Source organism: Onychomys torridus, chromosome 11, assembly GCF_903995425.1.
Source record: "Onychomys torridus chromosome 11, mOncTor1.1, whole genome shotgun sequence".
Classification (NCBI taxonomy): Eukaryota; Metazoa; Chordata; class Mammalia; order Rodentia; family Cricetidae; genus Onychomys; species Onychomys torridus.
This window is the reverse complement of record NC_050453.1, coordinates 23,637,492-23,650,130: the sequence shown is the minus strand read 5'-3', so window position 1 is coordinate 23,650,130 and position 12,639 is coordinate 23,637,492. Positions and strand designations below refer to the sequence as shown.

At 50.7% G+C, this 12,639-nt stretch overlaps 2 protein-coding genes across 8 annotated transcripts; one reads left to right on the top strand and one right to left on the bottom strand.

Moving 5' to 3' along the window:
- Positions 1 to 124: 124 nt before the first annotated feature.
- Positions 125 to 7,779, top strand: B4galt3 (beta-1,4-galactosyltransferase 3). 5 transcript variants are annotated; one of them, XM_036202713.1, is made up of 8 exons: positions 125 to 1,219; positions 2,096 to 2,182; positions 2,497 to 2,789; positions 3,322 to 3,557; positions 4,515 to 4,705; positions 4,831 to 4,953; positions 6,779 to 6,883; positions 7,000 to 7,779. In XM_036202713.1, exons 3-8 carry the CDS (start codon positions 2,531 to 2,533, stop codon positions 7,271 to 7,273), a joined length of 1,188 nt encoding a protein of 395 aa, XP_036058606.1. In that variant the 5' UTR covers positions 125 to 1,219; positions 2,096 to 2,182; positions 2,497 to 2,530; the 3' UTR covers positions 7,274 to 7,779. The 5 variants fall into 5 exon arrangements, with proteins under 5 accessions (XP_036058606.1, XP_036058607.1, XP_036058604.1 ...); XM_036202714.1 differs by having other exon boundaries at positions 2,014 to 2,182; positions 2,520 to 2,789; XM_036202711.1 differs by having other exon boundaries at positions 2,014 to 2,182.
- Positions 7,780 to 7,878: 99 nt separating this feature from the next.
- Positions 7,879 to 12,226, bottom strand: Ppox (protoporphyrinogen oxidase). Of its 3 annotated transcripts, XM_036203048.1 has the most exons (13): positions 11,857 to 12,226; positions 11,663 to 11,757; positions 11,379 to 11,513; positions 11,127 to 11,242; positions 10,843 to 10,975; positions 10,431 to 10,575; positions 10,133 to 10,323; positions 9,034 to 9,094; positions 8,760 to 8,878; positions 8,562 to 8,672; positions 8,312 to 8,461; positions 8,146 to 8,188; positions 7,879 to 8,066 (listed from the first exon to the last, which is right to left on the bottom strand). In XM_036203048.1, exons 2-13 carry the CDS (start codon positions 11,747 to 11,749, stop codon positions 7,924 to 7,926), a joined length of 1,434 nt encoding a protein of 477 aa, XP_036058941.1. In that variant the 5' UTR covers positions 11,750 to 11,757; positions 11,857 to 12,226; the 3' UTR covers positions 7,879 to 7,923. The 3 variants fall into 3 exon arrangements, with proteins under 3 accessions (XP_036058941.1, XP_036058944.1, XP_036058945.1); XM_036203051.1 differs by lacking the exons at positions 11,663 to 11,757; positions 11,857 to 12,226 and having other exon boundaries at positions 11,127 to 11,258; XM_036203052.1 differs by lacking the exons at positions 10,843 to 10,975; positions 11,379 to 11,513; positions 11,663 to 11,757; positions 11,857 to 12,226 and having other exon boundaries at positions 11,127 to 11,216.
- Between the last annotated feature and the right edge of the window lie 413 nt (positions 12,227 to 12,639).

Here is a 12,639-nt window from a genome sequence, read left to right as displayed (position 1 = left end):
AATAGCCATATAAAAAGGGAACATATGGCAGGTGGTGATGGCACACACCTTTAATCCCAGCACTTGAGAGGCAGAGTGGGCAGATCTCTGCGAGTTCGAGGCCAGCCTGGTCTACAGAGTGAGTTCCAGGACAGCCAGGACTGTTACAGAGAAATCCTGTTGGGGGACATATATGTTTATAGTGTTTAACTCAGAAAGAATTGGCTCTAACAGAACACACGTTTACAGATGACTATAAAATTGAATGAAAAAAATAGAGACAAATCCTTGTTTGTTTTTCTTCTCCAAGTGGCGTTTACGAGACAGAGTTTCCTGCAGGTTACTCACCTATATGGAGTTGTAAGACAACTTTCATGAAAACAATGTTTAAAGAAGGATATGCTTCAGGCTTCCCGTTAGACATGACTAATTTTGAGAAGCTTGCCCAGGTTAGCCACATGTGAATGAGGTGTCCTTTTGGGTCATCATGATTATTACACTATATTGTCTTTTACTCCCCCCCACCCCCAACACACACAGGAGACAGTGTGCTTTTTGAGGCAATACCGTACGTAATTGGCCTTTTATTGTTTCCTTGGCCTGAACATTTGCTTGTAAGAAACAATAAGCTATGGGCTGGCAGAAGCCACAGGATTAAATATCTTGCACATCGTTGTAGTGTCCAATTTAGTCTACTACCTAGGAAAGCGTTTTTACATCATAGCGGACTCTGCCTTTCGGTCCACATGCTATGTTTCAATGTTAACTAACTTTGCATTTCAGGGCCTGTGCGATAATACCACGTGGATACAAATGCGTTACAACAGTAACCTTAGAGAGAAACTAAGTAACACTAGGCTACAGGGGGCGCCGTTGATACACGGGGAAAAGGACTCAGCCTACCCGGGGGTGAGGTCCTCCGATGCATCAGAAACTGGTTCTCAGCCCTACAGAGAAACAAGGGCTTTGAGCTGCTGTGCTCTGAGGTGAGCAGTGGAACCCCGTTAGGAGACTGAGGCGGAGAGGAAGCGCGGGGGACTGGGACTCTTCTGCGACCTTAGCGAGCCTCCCGGCGGTGCGGTGACCCCGCTACCAGGCTAGGCGGTGCCGGGCCCCTGCGCCTGCCCGCCAGAGGCTCCGCCCCGTGACGCGGGCCCCGCCCCCAGCGCCCGCTTCCAAGATGGCTGCGGCGATACCTGCCCGGCCGTCCGAGTGGCGGTGACGACGGGGAGCAGACCAGGTATGGTGGGCTTGGGACCTTGGAAAGAGAATCCTCGGAGAAAGGTTCGGGAGGTCGGGGTTGGGGAGGAGACGTTCTGAGTAAAGGCTGGAAATCCAGATTGAGCATAGACAGGGTCTCGGGTGGAAATGCGGACGCGGGCCGGTTGCCTTCTCGTTGCGCGGTAGGGGCAAACCCAAGAGACTGGTGGGATGGGCGTGCCCGAAAAGAATGAGGTTCTAATCCCCATCCCCCCACCACACACACCCCACCCCGCGCGCGCGCACAGCGCTGGCCACGCCCTTCCAGGTGAGCTGGCCCAGGTGTCCTGGGCCGACTCTGCCCTAGCCTCAGTTCACCTAGAACTCTCCTCCCCACCCCCACTAGGCTTGGAGAAAGGTGGAAAAGGTAGAGGACACCACCCCACCCTTCTCTGGGCCACGCTCCAGGGTTGCTCGCTTGCACGCAGCTCCCAGGTGGTCATGCACCCTGTACCTGCGGAGGCGCTCCCTGGTACGTGAAGAACAGAGAGAACCTGTTTCCTGTTGTACTCTGTTTTCTAGGCCACTCCAAGGTACTGTCACAACTGCCTTGCCTCTTGACTAGTTTGGCCTCCATTCATTTCCCTGTCCTCACTGCCCGAACAAACTCGTTTTGTTGGCGTAGAGGGTTAGGTACAGACCTGACACTTGCCACTCTACTTCGGGTAGCTTGAGAGAGACTTGAGCTGGCGTCTTCTCTTTTTCCAATCACTTTCCCCGCACTTCCTGTGATGGGAAAGTTGTTTCTTCCTGATCTTGATCTCTGCTGTACAGGTGACTGGTTCTCCTTGATCACTTCTGTTCCCGCTGGTCCCAGATTGGCTGTTGGAATGCCTTTTTCTGTCTTCCGTGACAGTTCCAATTTTAGATAATGCCTCACATCTCTGCTCCCCGGGGACCTCCTGGAGCCCCCATGATCCGGAAGAAAACAGCTTGAACACAGGTATGTGTGTCTGTTCTTTTGTAAGATTGGAGAGACTTTAAAAACTTCTGAAATGGACTTGGGACTTGAATGATGTAAGCTTTCTGGAGGGTGGAGACTGAAAGCCTGTCAAGTGGATGAAAATGAAACCCGAGCTTTGGTGATGTGTATAAGGTTGGTTACCTTCTGGGTTGTTTTTTTCCCCTTGTTTGATTATAGCAGTGTTCCTTATTGTGACTTTGTTCTCTGCCTGTTTTTTTTCCTCTCTCTGGCACCACTTTTCTACCTGCTGATGTCTCTGCTGGCTTGCTCGGTCCCTCCCTGTTTGCTTCCAGAAATCCCTTCACTCTCTCCCTAGCCCTCGGCAGGATGTTGCGGAGGCTGCTGGAAAGGCCCTGCACATTGGCCCTGCTGGTGGGCTCCCAGCTGGCAGTTATGATGTATCTGTCACTAGGGGGCTTCCGAAGCCTTAGTGCCCTCTTTGGTCGGGACCAGGGCCCAACGTTTGATTATTCTCATCCCCGTGATGTCTATAGTAACCTCAGTCACCTGCCTGGGCCCCCTGGAGCTGCAGGGGCTCACCCAGCTCAAGCTCTGCCTTACTGTCCAGAGAGATCTCCTTTCTTAGGTGAGTACAGAGGGAAGAAGGGGAAGAAGAGAACAAGGTGTGGGGGCAGGGAGTCTTGGGCTGGCATGAGTTGAGACTTAGGTTAATGAGCTCTAAGGTGGGTTGATGTTGAGAGAGTGGCCTGTGAATTCAAAGGGCAGATTAGGCTCTTGGGTCACAAGCTTTCCACCGCCTGCCTATTTTATGAGCTCTTCATGCCCCAGGGTAGGAATGACTTCTCTTGTAGATGAGTCTTGGCTTTATTAGGTAGAAGTCCTTGTGCTCTTCTCCTGTAGCTTCAGTGTGGGACAAGAGAAAGTTATCTAGAACCCTAAAATAAGAAAGTAAGTAGTTTAAGGTAAGGAGCCTGCCTGCGGCTTTAGGCTTTGTGGAGCTGGCTTAATGAGGGAAATCCAAGGCTTGGTAGATTTTTTTTGAGTGAGCCCTTGGGGAAGTGAGCCCAGAATCAGGCTTTTTGGCCAGAGGGGTTCCCAGATTATGATACCCATTTTCTGTGCCTCCAATTGCTGAACATGCCATTTCCTGCCAACAGTGGGTCCTGTATCAGTATCGTTCAGCCCAGTGCCATCACTAGCAGAGATTGTGGAGCGGAATCCCCGGGTGGAATCAGGGGGTCGGTACCGTCCTGCAGAATGTGAGCCACGCTCCCGGACGGCCATAATTGTGCCCCATCGTGCCAGGGAGCACCACCTGCGGCTGCTGCTCTATCACCTGCACCCCTTCCTACAGCGCCAGCAGCTTGCCTATGGCATCTATGTCATCCACCAGGTATCCCCACTTTCCAGCTTATTCTTTCTTTTGTTTTTGTTTTTGGTTTGTTTTTGTTTTTGTTTTTTTTGAGACAGGGTTTCTCTGGCTTTCCTGGAATTCACTCTGTAGACCACACTGGCCTCAAACTCACAGAAATCCACCTGCCTCTGCCCCCCAAGTACTAGGATTAAAGATGTGAGCCACCACTGCCCAGCTCCTTACTCTTTCTTTGATGTTAAGGAAGCCTCAAATAAATGCCCCTTCTCTCATCTAATGGGTCTATGGGATAATTGTTAAGAGGATCAGACAATAGATAATGGAGAAGCCTTGCTCTTCAACTTTGTTAGTTCCATGCTTATTCTGTTAAGTCTGTTTCTCTATTTTGGTAGGGTATTCCTACTCTCCTATATTTTTCTATGATTTTTCTTTTGTTGGGTGGCTTATGCAAATTTAGAATTGGCCGAGGATGAACTAAAATACTAGTTCTGCAATTTTTTTTAAACTGTACTAATTTATTTATGTGTATTTTGCCTGCATATATGTATGTGCAAAACAAATATGTATTTGTTTTGTTTTTTGAGATAGGGTCTCACGTAGCCCAGGCTGGCCTCAGAATTTACTGTGTAGCTGAGGATGACCTTTAACTTTGGATGCTCCTGCATCCACCTTCCCACTGCTGGGATTGCAGACAGGCACATGCTGCCATACTTGGTTTTATATGGTGCTGAGGACTGTACCCAGGGCTTAATGATTGCTAGATAAGCACCTACCGACTGAGCCACATCTCCAGCCCCTGCTTTGCTTATAGTCTACTCAAGATCTTCCTGTCTCAGTCTCCTGAGTGCTAGAATTGCAGTCGGGTACCACCGTGCTCAGCTGTTTATCTTTTCTCCCTCCTCTGGGCCCCCTGTGCCCCTTCGATGCATGCTGCCTGCTTTCTCCGTGTGTAACCTAGTCCCCTTTGTTATCTACTAGGCTGGAAATGGAACGTTTAACAGAGCAAAGCTATTGAATGTTGGGGTGCGGGAAGCCCTGCGTGATGAAGAATGGGACTGCTTGTTCTTACATGATGTGGACCTCCTTCCAGAAAATGATCATAACCTGTATGTGTGCGACCCCCGGGGACCTCGCCATGTTGCTGTTGCCATGAACAAGTTTGGATACAGGTAGAGGGCAGAGAAGGGTATTAGAAAGCAGGGAGACCAACCTTGCAGGAGGATGAGAGCTAAGGGGATTGTGGGTAGGGTTGATGCTCCAAATTTGTGAACTACAAGGATCTTTTTCTCCTTAGCCTCCCGTACCCCCAGTACTTTGGTGGGGTTTCAGCCCTCACTCCTGACCAGTACCTGAAGATGAATGGCTTCCCCAATGAATATTGGGGCTGGGGTGGTGAGGATGACGACATCGCTACCAGGTCAGACTTCTTGCGGCACCCCTCTTTCTCAAACCCTGGCCACAATCTTTCGTCACAAATCTCTAACTTCCTGGTTCTGCACTGAGCCCATTCCTTTCCGTTGACCTTAGTCTACTCAGGACGGGCTTTGCCCCCTGCAGCCCATTCTGTCAAATTTCCGTTGTCTAGATAGACCTGGTTGGTGATAGTCTTGGGAAAAGAGGTAAGATCACCAGGAAATATGGAATTCTAGATCTTAGGAAGGCCTAAAGACAGGTTAGTTCTTCATTCTGATAGGCTTACCTAGAGACTACTTCTGGGAGAATGGGGAGGGGTATTTTGCTCCATATAGCCCAGAATCACTTCTTTCTTTCTTTTTCCTTTTTTTTTTTAAAAAAGAAATAAAGGGGAGGGGCTGACTGACATAATGCCACCTCATTTCTTAGCCTGTGAAACATTCTTACCTTTAGCTTCCAGTGAACCAGTTTCGTGTGTAGTGTATTTGAGCTTGGCATGCTGGATCCATCGCCTCCCATTATGTCGCCTGTAATGACATCTTTATGTGAATTCTCATCTCTCTGTGTGTGTTTCACACACTGAAAATACTTCTAGATGTATTTTTTTTTTTTTCGGTTCTTTGTCAGAGTACCTCCACCTCTTGCTTCTGTGTTTCAGAATTGGGGCTTGTTTAAGGTCCTGATCACCTGTCTGCTTCTGCTCTTCTCTTTTACACATGGCAGTAGCTAGAAAGGAGTTGGGGAGTTTAGACACTATTTCTAAGTAAGACTTGCTGGGCTAGGGGCTGCAGCTCGGTGGTCATATGTATGTTTCACATATGTAAGCCCCACTTTCTTTTTTTTTTTTCATTTTTCTTTATTAAGAAATTTTCTACTCACTCCACATGCTATCCACAGACTCCCCCCTTCTCCCTCCTCCCACCCCCCAGCCCTCTTTCCCAAGCCACCCTGCATCTCCACATCCCCCAAATCGAGGTCTCCCATGGGGAGTCAGCAGAGCCCAGCACACTGAGCCTAGGCAGGTCCAAGCCCCTTCCCACTGCACCAAGGCTGTGCAAGGTGTCACACCACAGGCACTGGATTCCAGAAGCCTGCCCATAGACCAGGGACAGATCCCGATCCCCCTGCCTGGGTGCCCCCCAAACAGTTCAAGCCAAACAACCATCTTCCGTATCCATAGGGTAAGCCCCACTTTCAATGCCCAAAGGGGCAGAGGCAGAGATGGCTGAGTGTGGGTCTGCCATTCCTATGCTTTAGACAAAATGGCCCCTTTCTTTGTCCTCCCAAGACTCCAAGGGCAACTGCTAGGAGCCCTTTAAAAGGAGTCTGAAAGTTACCTGTCTACCTCTGCCAGTTCTTGTAAGGCCCCAGGGCTCGTGGCATCAGGCCCTGCGGACTTAGATTCACCTGACGGCTTCACATTCTTCTATTTGATCTTCTCCGGCCTTCTCATACTTCTCATACTTGGCAGTTTTTATTTATTTGATTTTTCTGGGTTTTTTGTTTTTTTTTTTTTTTTTTTTTTTTTTTGGTTTTTCAAGACAGGGTTTCTCTGTGTAGCTATGCGCCTTTCCTGGATCTCACTCTGTAGACCAGGCTGGCCTCGAACTCACAAAGATCTGCCTGCCTCTGCCTCCCAAGTGCTAGGATTAAAGGCATGCGCCGCCCCCACCCGGCACATTTTTCTGTTCTTGCCAGACAGATGTCATGACTCTTTGTGTTCAGGCTGATGCCATCGCTTCCTTGATGGTCTTTACTTTTCTCATTTACCTGCCAGCAACTTTTTTTCCATTTCTAGCTCCTCCCAGACTCCTTTCCTTTTCTCATAGGGTACGCCTGGCTGGGATGAAGATCTCCCGACCCCCCACCTCTGTGGGGCACTACAAGATGGTGAAGCACAGAGGGGACAGAGGCAACGAGGAAAATCCCCACAGGTAGGAAGGGAATGTTTATTGGGGTCCCACTGTTCCTCTCTTCAGGAAAACTCCTAAATGCCCCCAAGTCTCAGACTGTTCCTTTTAGATCTTAGTCTTAAACCTTTAACCCTCAGATTTGACCTCCTGGTCCGTACCCAGAATTCTTGGACACAAGATGGAATGAATTCACTGACATACCAGTTGCTGGCTAGAGAGCTGGGTCCTCTCTATACCAACATCACTGCAGACATTGGGACTGACCCTCGAGGTCCTCGGGCTCCCTCTGGTCCCCGATACCCACCGGGTTCCTCCCAGGCCTTCCGACAAGAGATGCTACAACGCCGGCCCCCAGCTAGGCCTGGCCCTCTGCCTACTGCCAACCACACAGCTCCCCATGGTTCACACTGATTCTTCTTTGTCCACGTTAATCATGAAACTGAGTCAGAGGGGTTGTATTCCCCACGCCCTCTGTTCCTCACTGCTTTTGGAGGGATGTGAGGGGACTAACCCTAGTGCTGTGCTGGGGGGCAGGGACCTCTCCTCACTGCTAGATTGGAGCTGGGCTCCTCTAGACCTGGAGGTTCCTCTTTCTAGGGGCCACCTGTCAGGGCTTATGACTGTGAATCCTTGTTGTCATTTTATGTGACGAATCCTAGGAGTCCCCGGCCCCCGGGGTAGGAGCAGGGCTGGACCCCAAGCCCCTTCCTCGTCCATGGATATCACTCCTTTCCAAGAGTGACCTGGCTCCTCCTGGGACCTCTGTGAATATTTATTCTATTTATGGTTCCCAAGAAGCTGTTCTGGTGGAGGAAGCCCCTACCAGGGCATTTCCTGCCAGTGCTGGAGTAGCTCTCCTGGTCTTGGCCCAGGGGGCTGGGATTTTGATACCTTTTCTAATAAAGGACGTAGTCTCATCTTTGCTCCTGCTTTCTGTATTCCAGACCATTTTATCCTCTCCCATCCCCCACCCCGGCCCCAGCAAGCCTGGAGGTTGATAGAACAGCAAGACCAAACCAAGTTCCAGCAAGTTTTATTTTCATGAGCAGGAGAGAGGGGGGTCAGCTGTTAGATTCTGTGCCCAGGACAGCGAGTGCTGCCTGACGCCCACTCTCTATACAGTCATTGACAGCGACCCCCTCATAGGAAGCTCCAGCCAAAGTCAGGGGCAGCCTTTGAGCCGTCAGGAAACGCAGAGCTGACTCTGAAAGGTAAGGAAGGGTGAAAGGAATGTTATATAGCCGGGGTCTGACTTCCTCAGCCCAGCCGCTCTCCCAACTTACCGAGTTTTTGCCAGTGGCCTAGTGTATACTGAGGGATACAGTTCTAGGGAGAGATAAGATATAAGGGAAAGTTTATTGCTGGTTTCCAAGACCTTGGCTGACACACTGATAAACATGTTAGCCCTTGCTTTCAACGGGGAACTAATAAGAGTTTATCTCAGCTCACCTCGTGTAAATGCACCAAGCAGTGACTGGGTCGCTCCCTCAGTCCTAAGTGTGTGGCAGCTGCTTCCTGTGCTTGCTGTTGGAACAGCTCTGGAGACAGTTCATGGCCTTTAGCTTCTAGTTTCTCTAACCAGTAGCCTCCCAACATCACCTGTGAGGAAGTACAGCATCGACCGTCCTGCACGTGCCTACACTAAGGCACAGAGGAGTCCTTTGGAAACCCCACCATGAGCAAAGTTTGCTTCTCTCACTGTTACTCTGAGACATGGAGGGTTCCCATCCTGCTCAGGAAAAGCAACTGAGTCATACACGATTCCCAGGACAGCTGGGTCTTCTGATGATGGCACCAAATGTCCAAATCCCTGGAGAGGAAGGTGTCTGTGAATCAGCAGGGAAGGGCTCTCACTCAGCCTGTGTCTCCCCTCCTTTCCTCCTCCTCTTTCTCATACCTGAACAGGCAGACACGCTCCTTGGTACTGCAGGTTCACCACAGCGACAGACACAGCAGTGATGGTACTCAGGACATGAGCAAGAGGTGTAGCCTCAGCAGGGAGCAGCTTGCTGAGCACTGGGGATGAGGCAGAGGCATTCCTACTGGGCTAGCTTTGTCTATAGGAACCTCTCAGGGATGACCAGTTCAGGAACCCAGTGTGGCCCTGCCAGCATAGGAAGGCATACTATTGCCTCTTGATGGTTAGGGAAAGGGAGGGACTATTCCATTACCTGCAGCCGGAATGGCACTAATAATGTGGTCAGCCTCCAGACTGCTGTCCCCTAGAGACACCTGAGTGATAACATTTGAGGGAGAGGGTGTTATGAAGACTTCATAGGTAAGTGAGATTTTGCAGCCTCACTCTTAGTTTCCCAGGTACCCAAGAAACAGGTGCTGACCCAGGATAAAGAATATGAATGACAGTATCATCTGAACAACAAAAATCCTCTGTATAATCCAGAAAGAGGCCAGTGTGGCTGCTCTGAAATGTTCAATGAAGGTGGGTTGTCCTTTCCCTGTCCCCAGACACTCACAAGCACTACCATTCACATACCTAAGGGCTTTTTGAGGAAGGCTCACAAATAAAGCCTAGGAACCTGAGATAGCCAATATCTAAATAGCTTCTCTAAGGCAAGAAAACAGTCGTCCAGTGCTATCAGTCCTGACCTGGTCAAACCACTTAAAGATAGTGACACAGTGTGTGTGTGTGTGTGTGTGTGTGTGTGTGTGTGTGTGTGTGTGTGTGTGTACACATGAATGCAGGTGCTTGTGGAGTCCAGTAGAGGTCGCCTGAGTCCCTGAGCTGCAATTACAGGCAGTTGTGAGCTACCTGACGTGGGTTCTGGGAACTGAACCCAGGTCTTCTGCAAAGGTAGTATATGCTCTTAACTGTTGAGCTATTTCTTCAGTTCCCCGCTCACTCCATAGCAGAAGAAATGTATGGACAAGAAGTTATCACAGACATTAAAAGGTGGCAGATATGTCCAAGGAATACTGCAGGACTTTGATGCCTTTATGAATTTTATGACTGGTAGGTACATAGAGATGGCAACTAGTAGGCAACGGAATATTAGAGTGATAGTCATGAGGAAACAGTACCATCATGTTTTAAAGTCTTGGACCAAGTTTAAAGAAATGAATGTTCAGCAGAGAAGTCCACATCCCTCCCCACCCAGAGGGCCTGTTTTCCTATGGTATAAAATTGGGTCGTGAACATTTTCATATGAAGCTTTTTGCTAAATATATTTTTGCAATATTCAAAATAACATCAGCAACAACAAAACCAGTAACACTGATACAGGCTTACTACACTCCAGAGGGTTCTCCTACCTTCCATCGCCCTTCTGGCTGGAGACTGAGCCCACAGACTGGCCGGCCTTTGAAGACAGTGACTCCTTTACTAGTTAGGTGGTTGTGAAGGGCCTGGGGCAACATCTCCAGCCCTCCACGGAGTGACCACTGGCTCCATCGCTCAGCCCGGGCCTGACGAATTAATGAGGAATCTGGCTGTAGACTCTGTCCTAAAAGGAGGCAAAACATACTATCAAAATAGTACCCCTTGTATGAAGTGCCTCACTTTGACAGGCTTTATATTTCACCCTTTGAACCAATGACCCCTCCCCCTCACCTGCCCCCAGCAGCAGCCCCAGTAATATGGACCGGTGGGTTTGCTCAGCTTGGAAGAGACTGGGAAAGCAGGAGCGGACACTGAGCTCACGGCTGTTGCCTGCAAACACTCCTCGGCAAAGGCTGTCCATGGCTAAAGAGGCCACCTTAAGGATAAGACTGGGTCTGAGGGGCCAAGGAATAAGCCACCCTGACTGATTTTCATGGGCCCTGCTTGGGAGGGAAGAGGGAAGGAGAGAGTTCGTGTTGGGGGTGTTCCCATTGTAACACAAGGTATACACAAGGAAAGGAAAGAAAGGTATTTATTCCCAAGACTGAGATTTGGAGATTCCGACAACAGAAAGAGGACATCCCTAGACGCAGCAGCTGATTTAGGAAGAGAGAGGTTTGAGACCACCTCTGAGCAATGTCACCTCAGGTCCAAGGCGGCGCTGGGCAAAACTGTGCACGGTCTCATCAGGCTCTTTGCCCCTGGGCTTCATCAAATCCCTCAGCCCAGCCCAAAATAGAGGTTTGGAGAAGGGGGGTGAAGGACGGAGTAGCCCCCTGCGTGGAGGAAGGCACAGTGAAAAGAAAGCTCCGGAGGCACCTTCCCAGTTCCTGGGGGTTATTTTCATTCATTTAACCCCTGTGGCTGGAAAGGCTGACCGGGAGCAAATGGAAGGGGTGTAAGTACAGTTAGGAGGTGAACTGTTACCTGAGGCCAGAGGGTAGGGGGTGCAGAGCACCGCCCACATACAGGAACCTGTTCTGGGCAGCTGGATGATTCCCTCGGACAGGCAAGACTTCCGACTCCAAGCCAAGCTCAGAAACCTGTTCTCCACAAACCCTCAAGAAGAGGAGACACTAAGGAAAAACTGGCCCCACAAATGTCTTTCCCCTCTGCAACTCTATCCCTTTGGAAAGCTCTCCTCCACTACCTGTCCCATACAGTCCACAAGATGCTCACCAGGAGCAGAGTTCGGGCTCCCAGCACTCCAGCCGGCCTAATTCCTCGAGGTCCAAGTTCAAAGATCGCACCATTTGATCCTCGGACTGAGCGGATCCAGCCTCCCAAACGCTTGCTGCCCTCCACTAAGATCACCTGGCGCCAAAAGTGAGACACTGTGGGTGCAGGGAAAGGGGACTGGGGGTGGGGGGTGGGCTGCACATTCCACGGGACAAAATCTATCCAGTTTCTGCTGCAAATGTTGAGTGTTAAAGAGTCTTTCTCTGGTTCTAGTGGGCACTCACTTTAGGGGGACAGGGGCCTCGGATCAGATGATAACTTGCGGCCAATCCACTGATACCTCCGCCAAGCACGATCACAGTCCGGCCCATTGTAAGGCCTAGGGGAAAGGTCGAGAAACCCGGCAGAACTGGAGGCACCCTGTTTTACAACTGCAGAAACCCCCACTGGTCCCGTACCCCCATCTCTGGGCACTTACTGATTTGTGAGCATCTAAGGCAAGGCGCGCCTGTAAGTGCTGGTGGAAGTGTCTTCGGTCAGCGGCCAGGACTTACCCAGGAGATAGGGGGAACCAGAGAAAATGAGTGATACAGAGGCCCTAGGACCAGTATCTCTTGTCAGTGTGCAGATAAGGCCCACGCCCACGCTATCTCCCCAGCTCAAGCCCTCCGGGGGCCAGAATTCTGCGCACAGGGCTTTCCCAGCCTTAGCTGGTGAGCAGGTTCAAGTGTGGTGTCCCCGCCCCTAACTTTTCGGGTCCCTCCGACTCTCCGTCCCCTCCATTCTGGCGGCCCGCCGCTGCGCTTCGCTCTACCGCTTCAGGATTGGTGGGTCCTGGAAGGCAGGTTCTGGATTGGCGAGCTCTGGATACATCCACCAATGAAAACGCCGAATTGGCAGTGACGTAGCCAGCGGAGCGGCAGCCACTTCCAGAGTCCGCTGCGTGGAACGGGTTAACCGGTTCGTTGCCTAATCAGAGTTAGGTGCGGTGCCCCGCACTGCCTTCCCCAGGGTCAAGAGAGCGAGAAGCTGAATCCGGGAGCTAGCATTCCCCAGCTCAGGCTTCCTAGGCCTGCCGTGAGAACCCTGGAGGGAGGGCCCCATGAGCCTTGGTCGGAGAGAGAGACACTCGCAGGCCGGTCCGTGGGGAGATGGCGCTATAAACAGCCCTTTGATGTTAGCAACAGTCAGGGCCTACGGGAGCTAGGGCGGCCCGGCAACGAAAACAGTGTTTGTCAACAGGGCTTCTTGGGTGCCTTGC

Coding starts and splice junctions, on each gene's coding strand:
- B4galt3 (XM_036202713.1), top strand. CDS start 2,531: ATGTTGCGGAGGCTGCTGGAAAGGCCCTGCACATTGGCCCTGCTGGTG. Junction 4,706..4,830: donor ATGAACAAGTTTGGATACAG/GTAGAGGGCAGA, acceptor TTTTCTCCTTAG/CCTCCCGTACCCCCAGTACT. Junction 4,954..6,778: donor GATGACGACATCGCTACCAG/GTCAGACTTCTT, acceptor CTTTTCTCATAG/GGTACGCCTGGCTGGGATGA.
- Ppox (XM_036203048.1), bottom strand. CDS start 11,749: ATGGGCCGGACTGTGATCGTGCTTGGCGGAGGTATCAGTGGATTGGCC. Junction 9,095..10,132: donor AGCCAGAAGGGCGATGGAAG/GTAGGAGAACCC, acceptor GTTATCACTCAG/GTGTCTCTAGGGGACAGCAG. Junction 8,067..8,145: donor AGGCCACTGGCAAAAACTCG/GTAAGTTGGGAG, acceptor CTTACCTTTCAG/AGTCAGCTCTGCGTTTCCTG.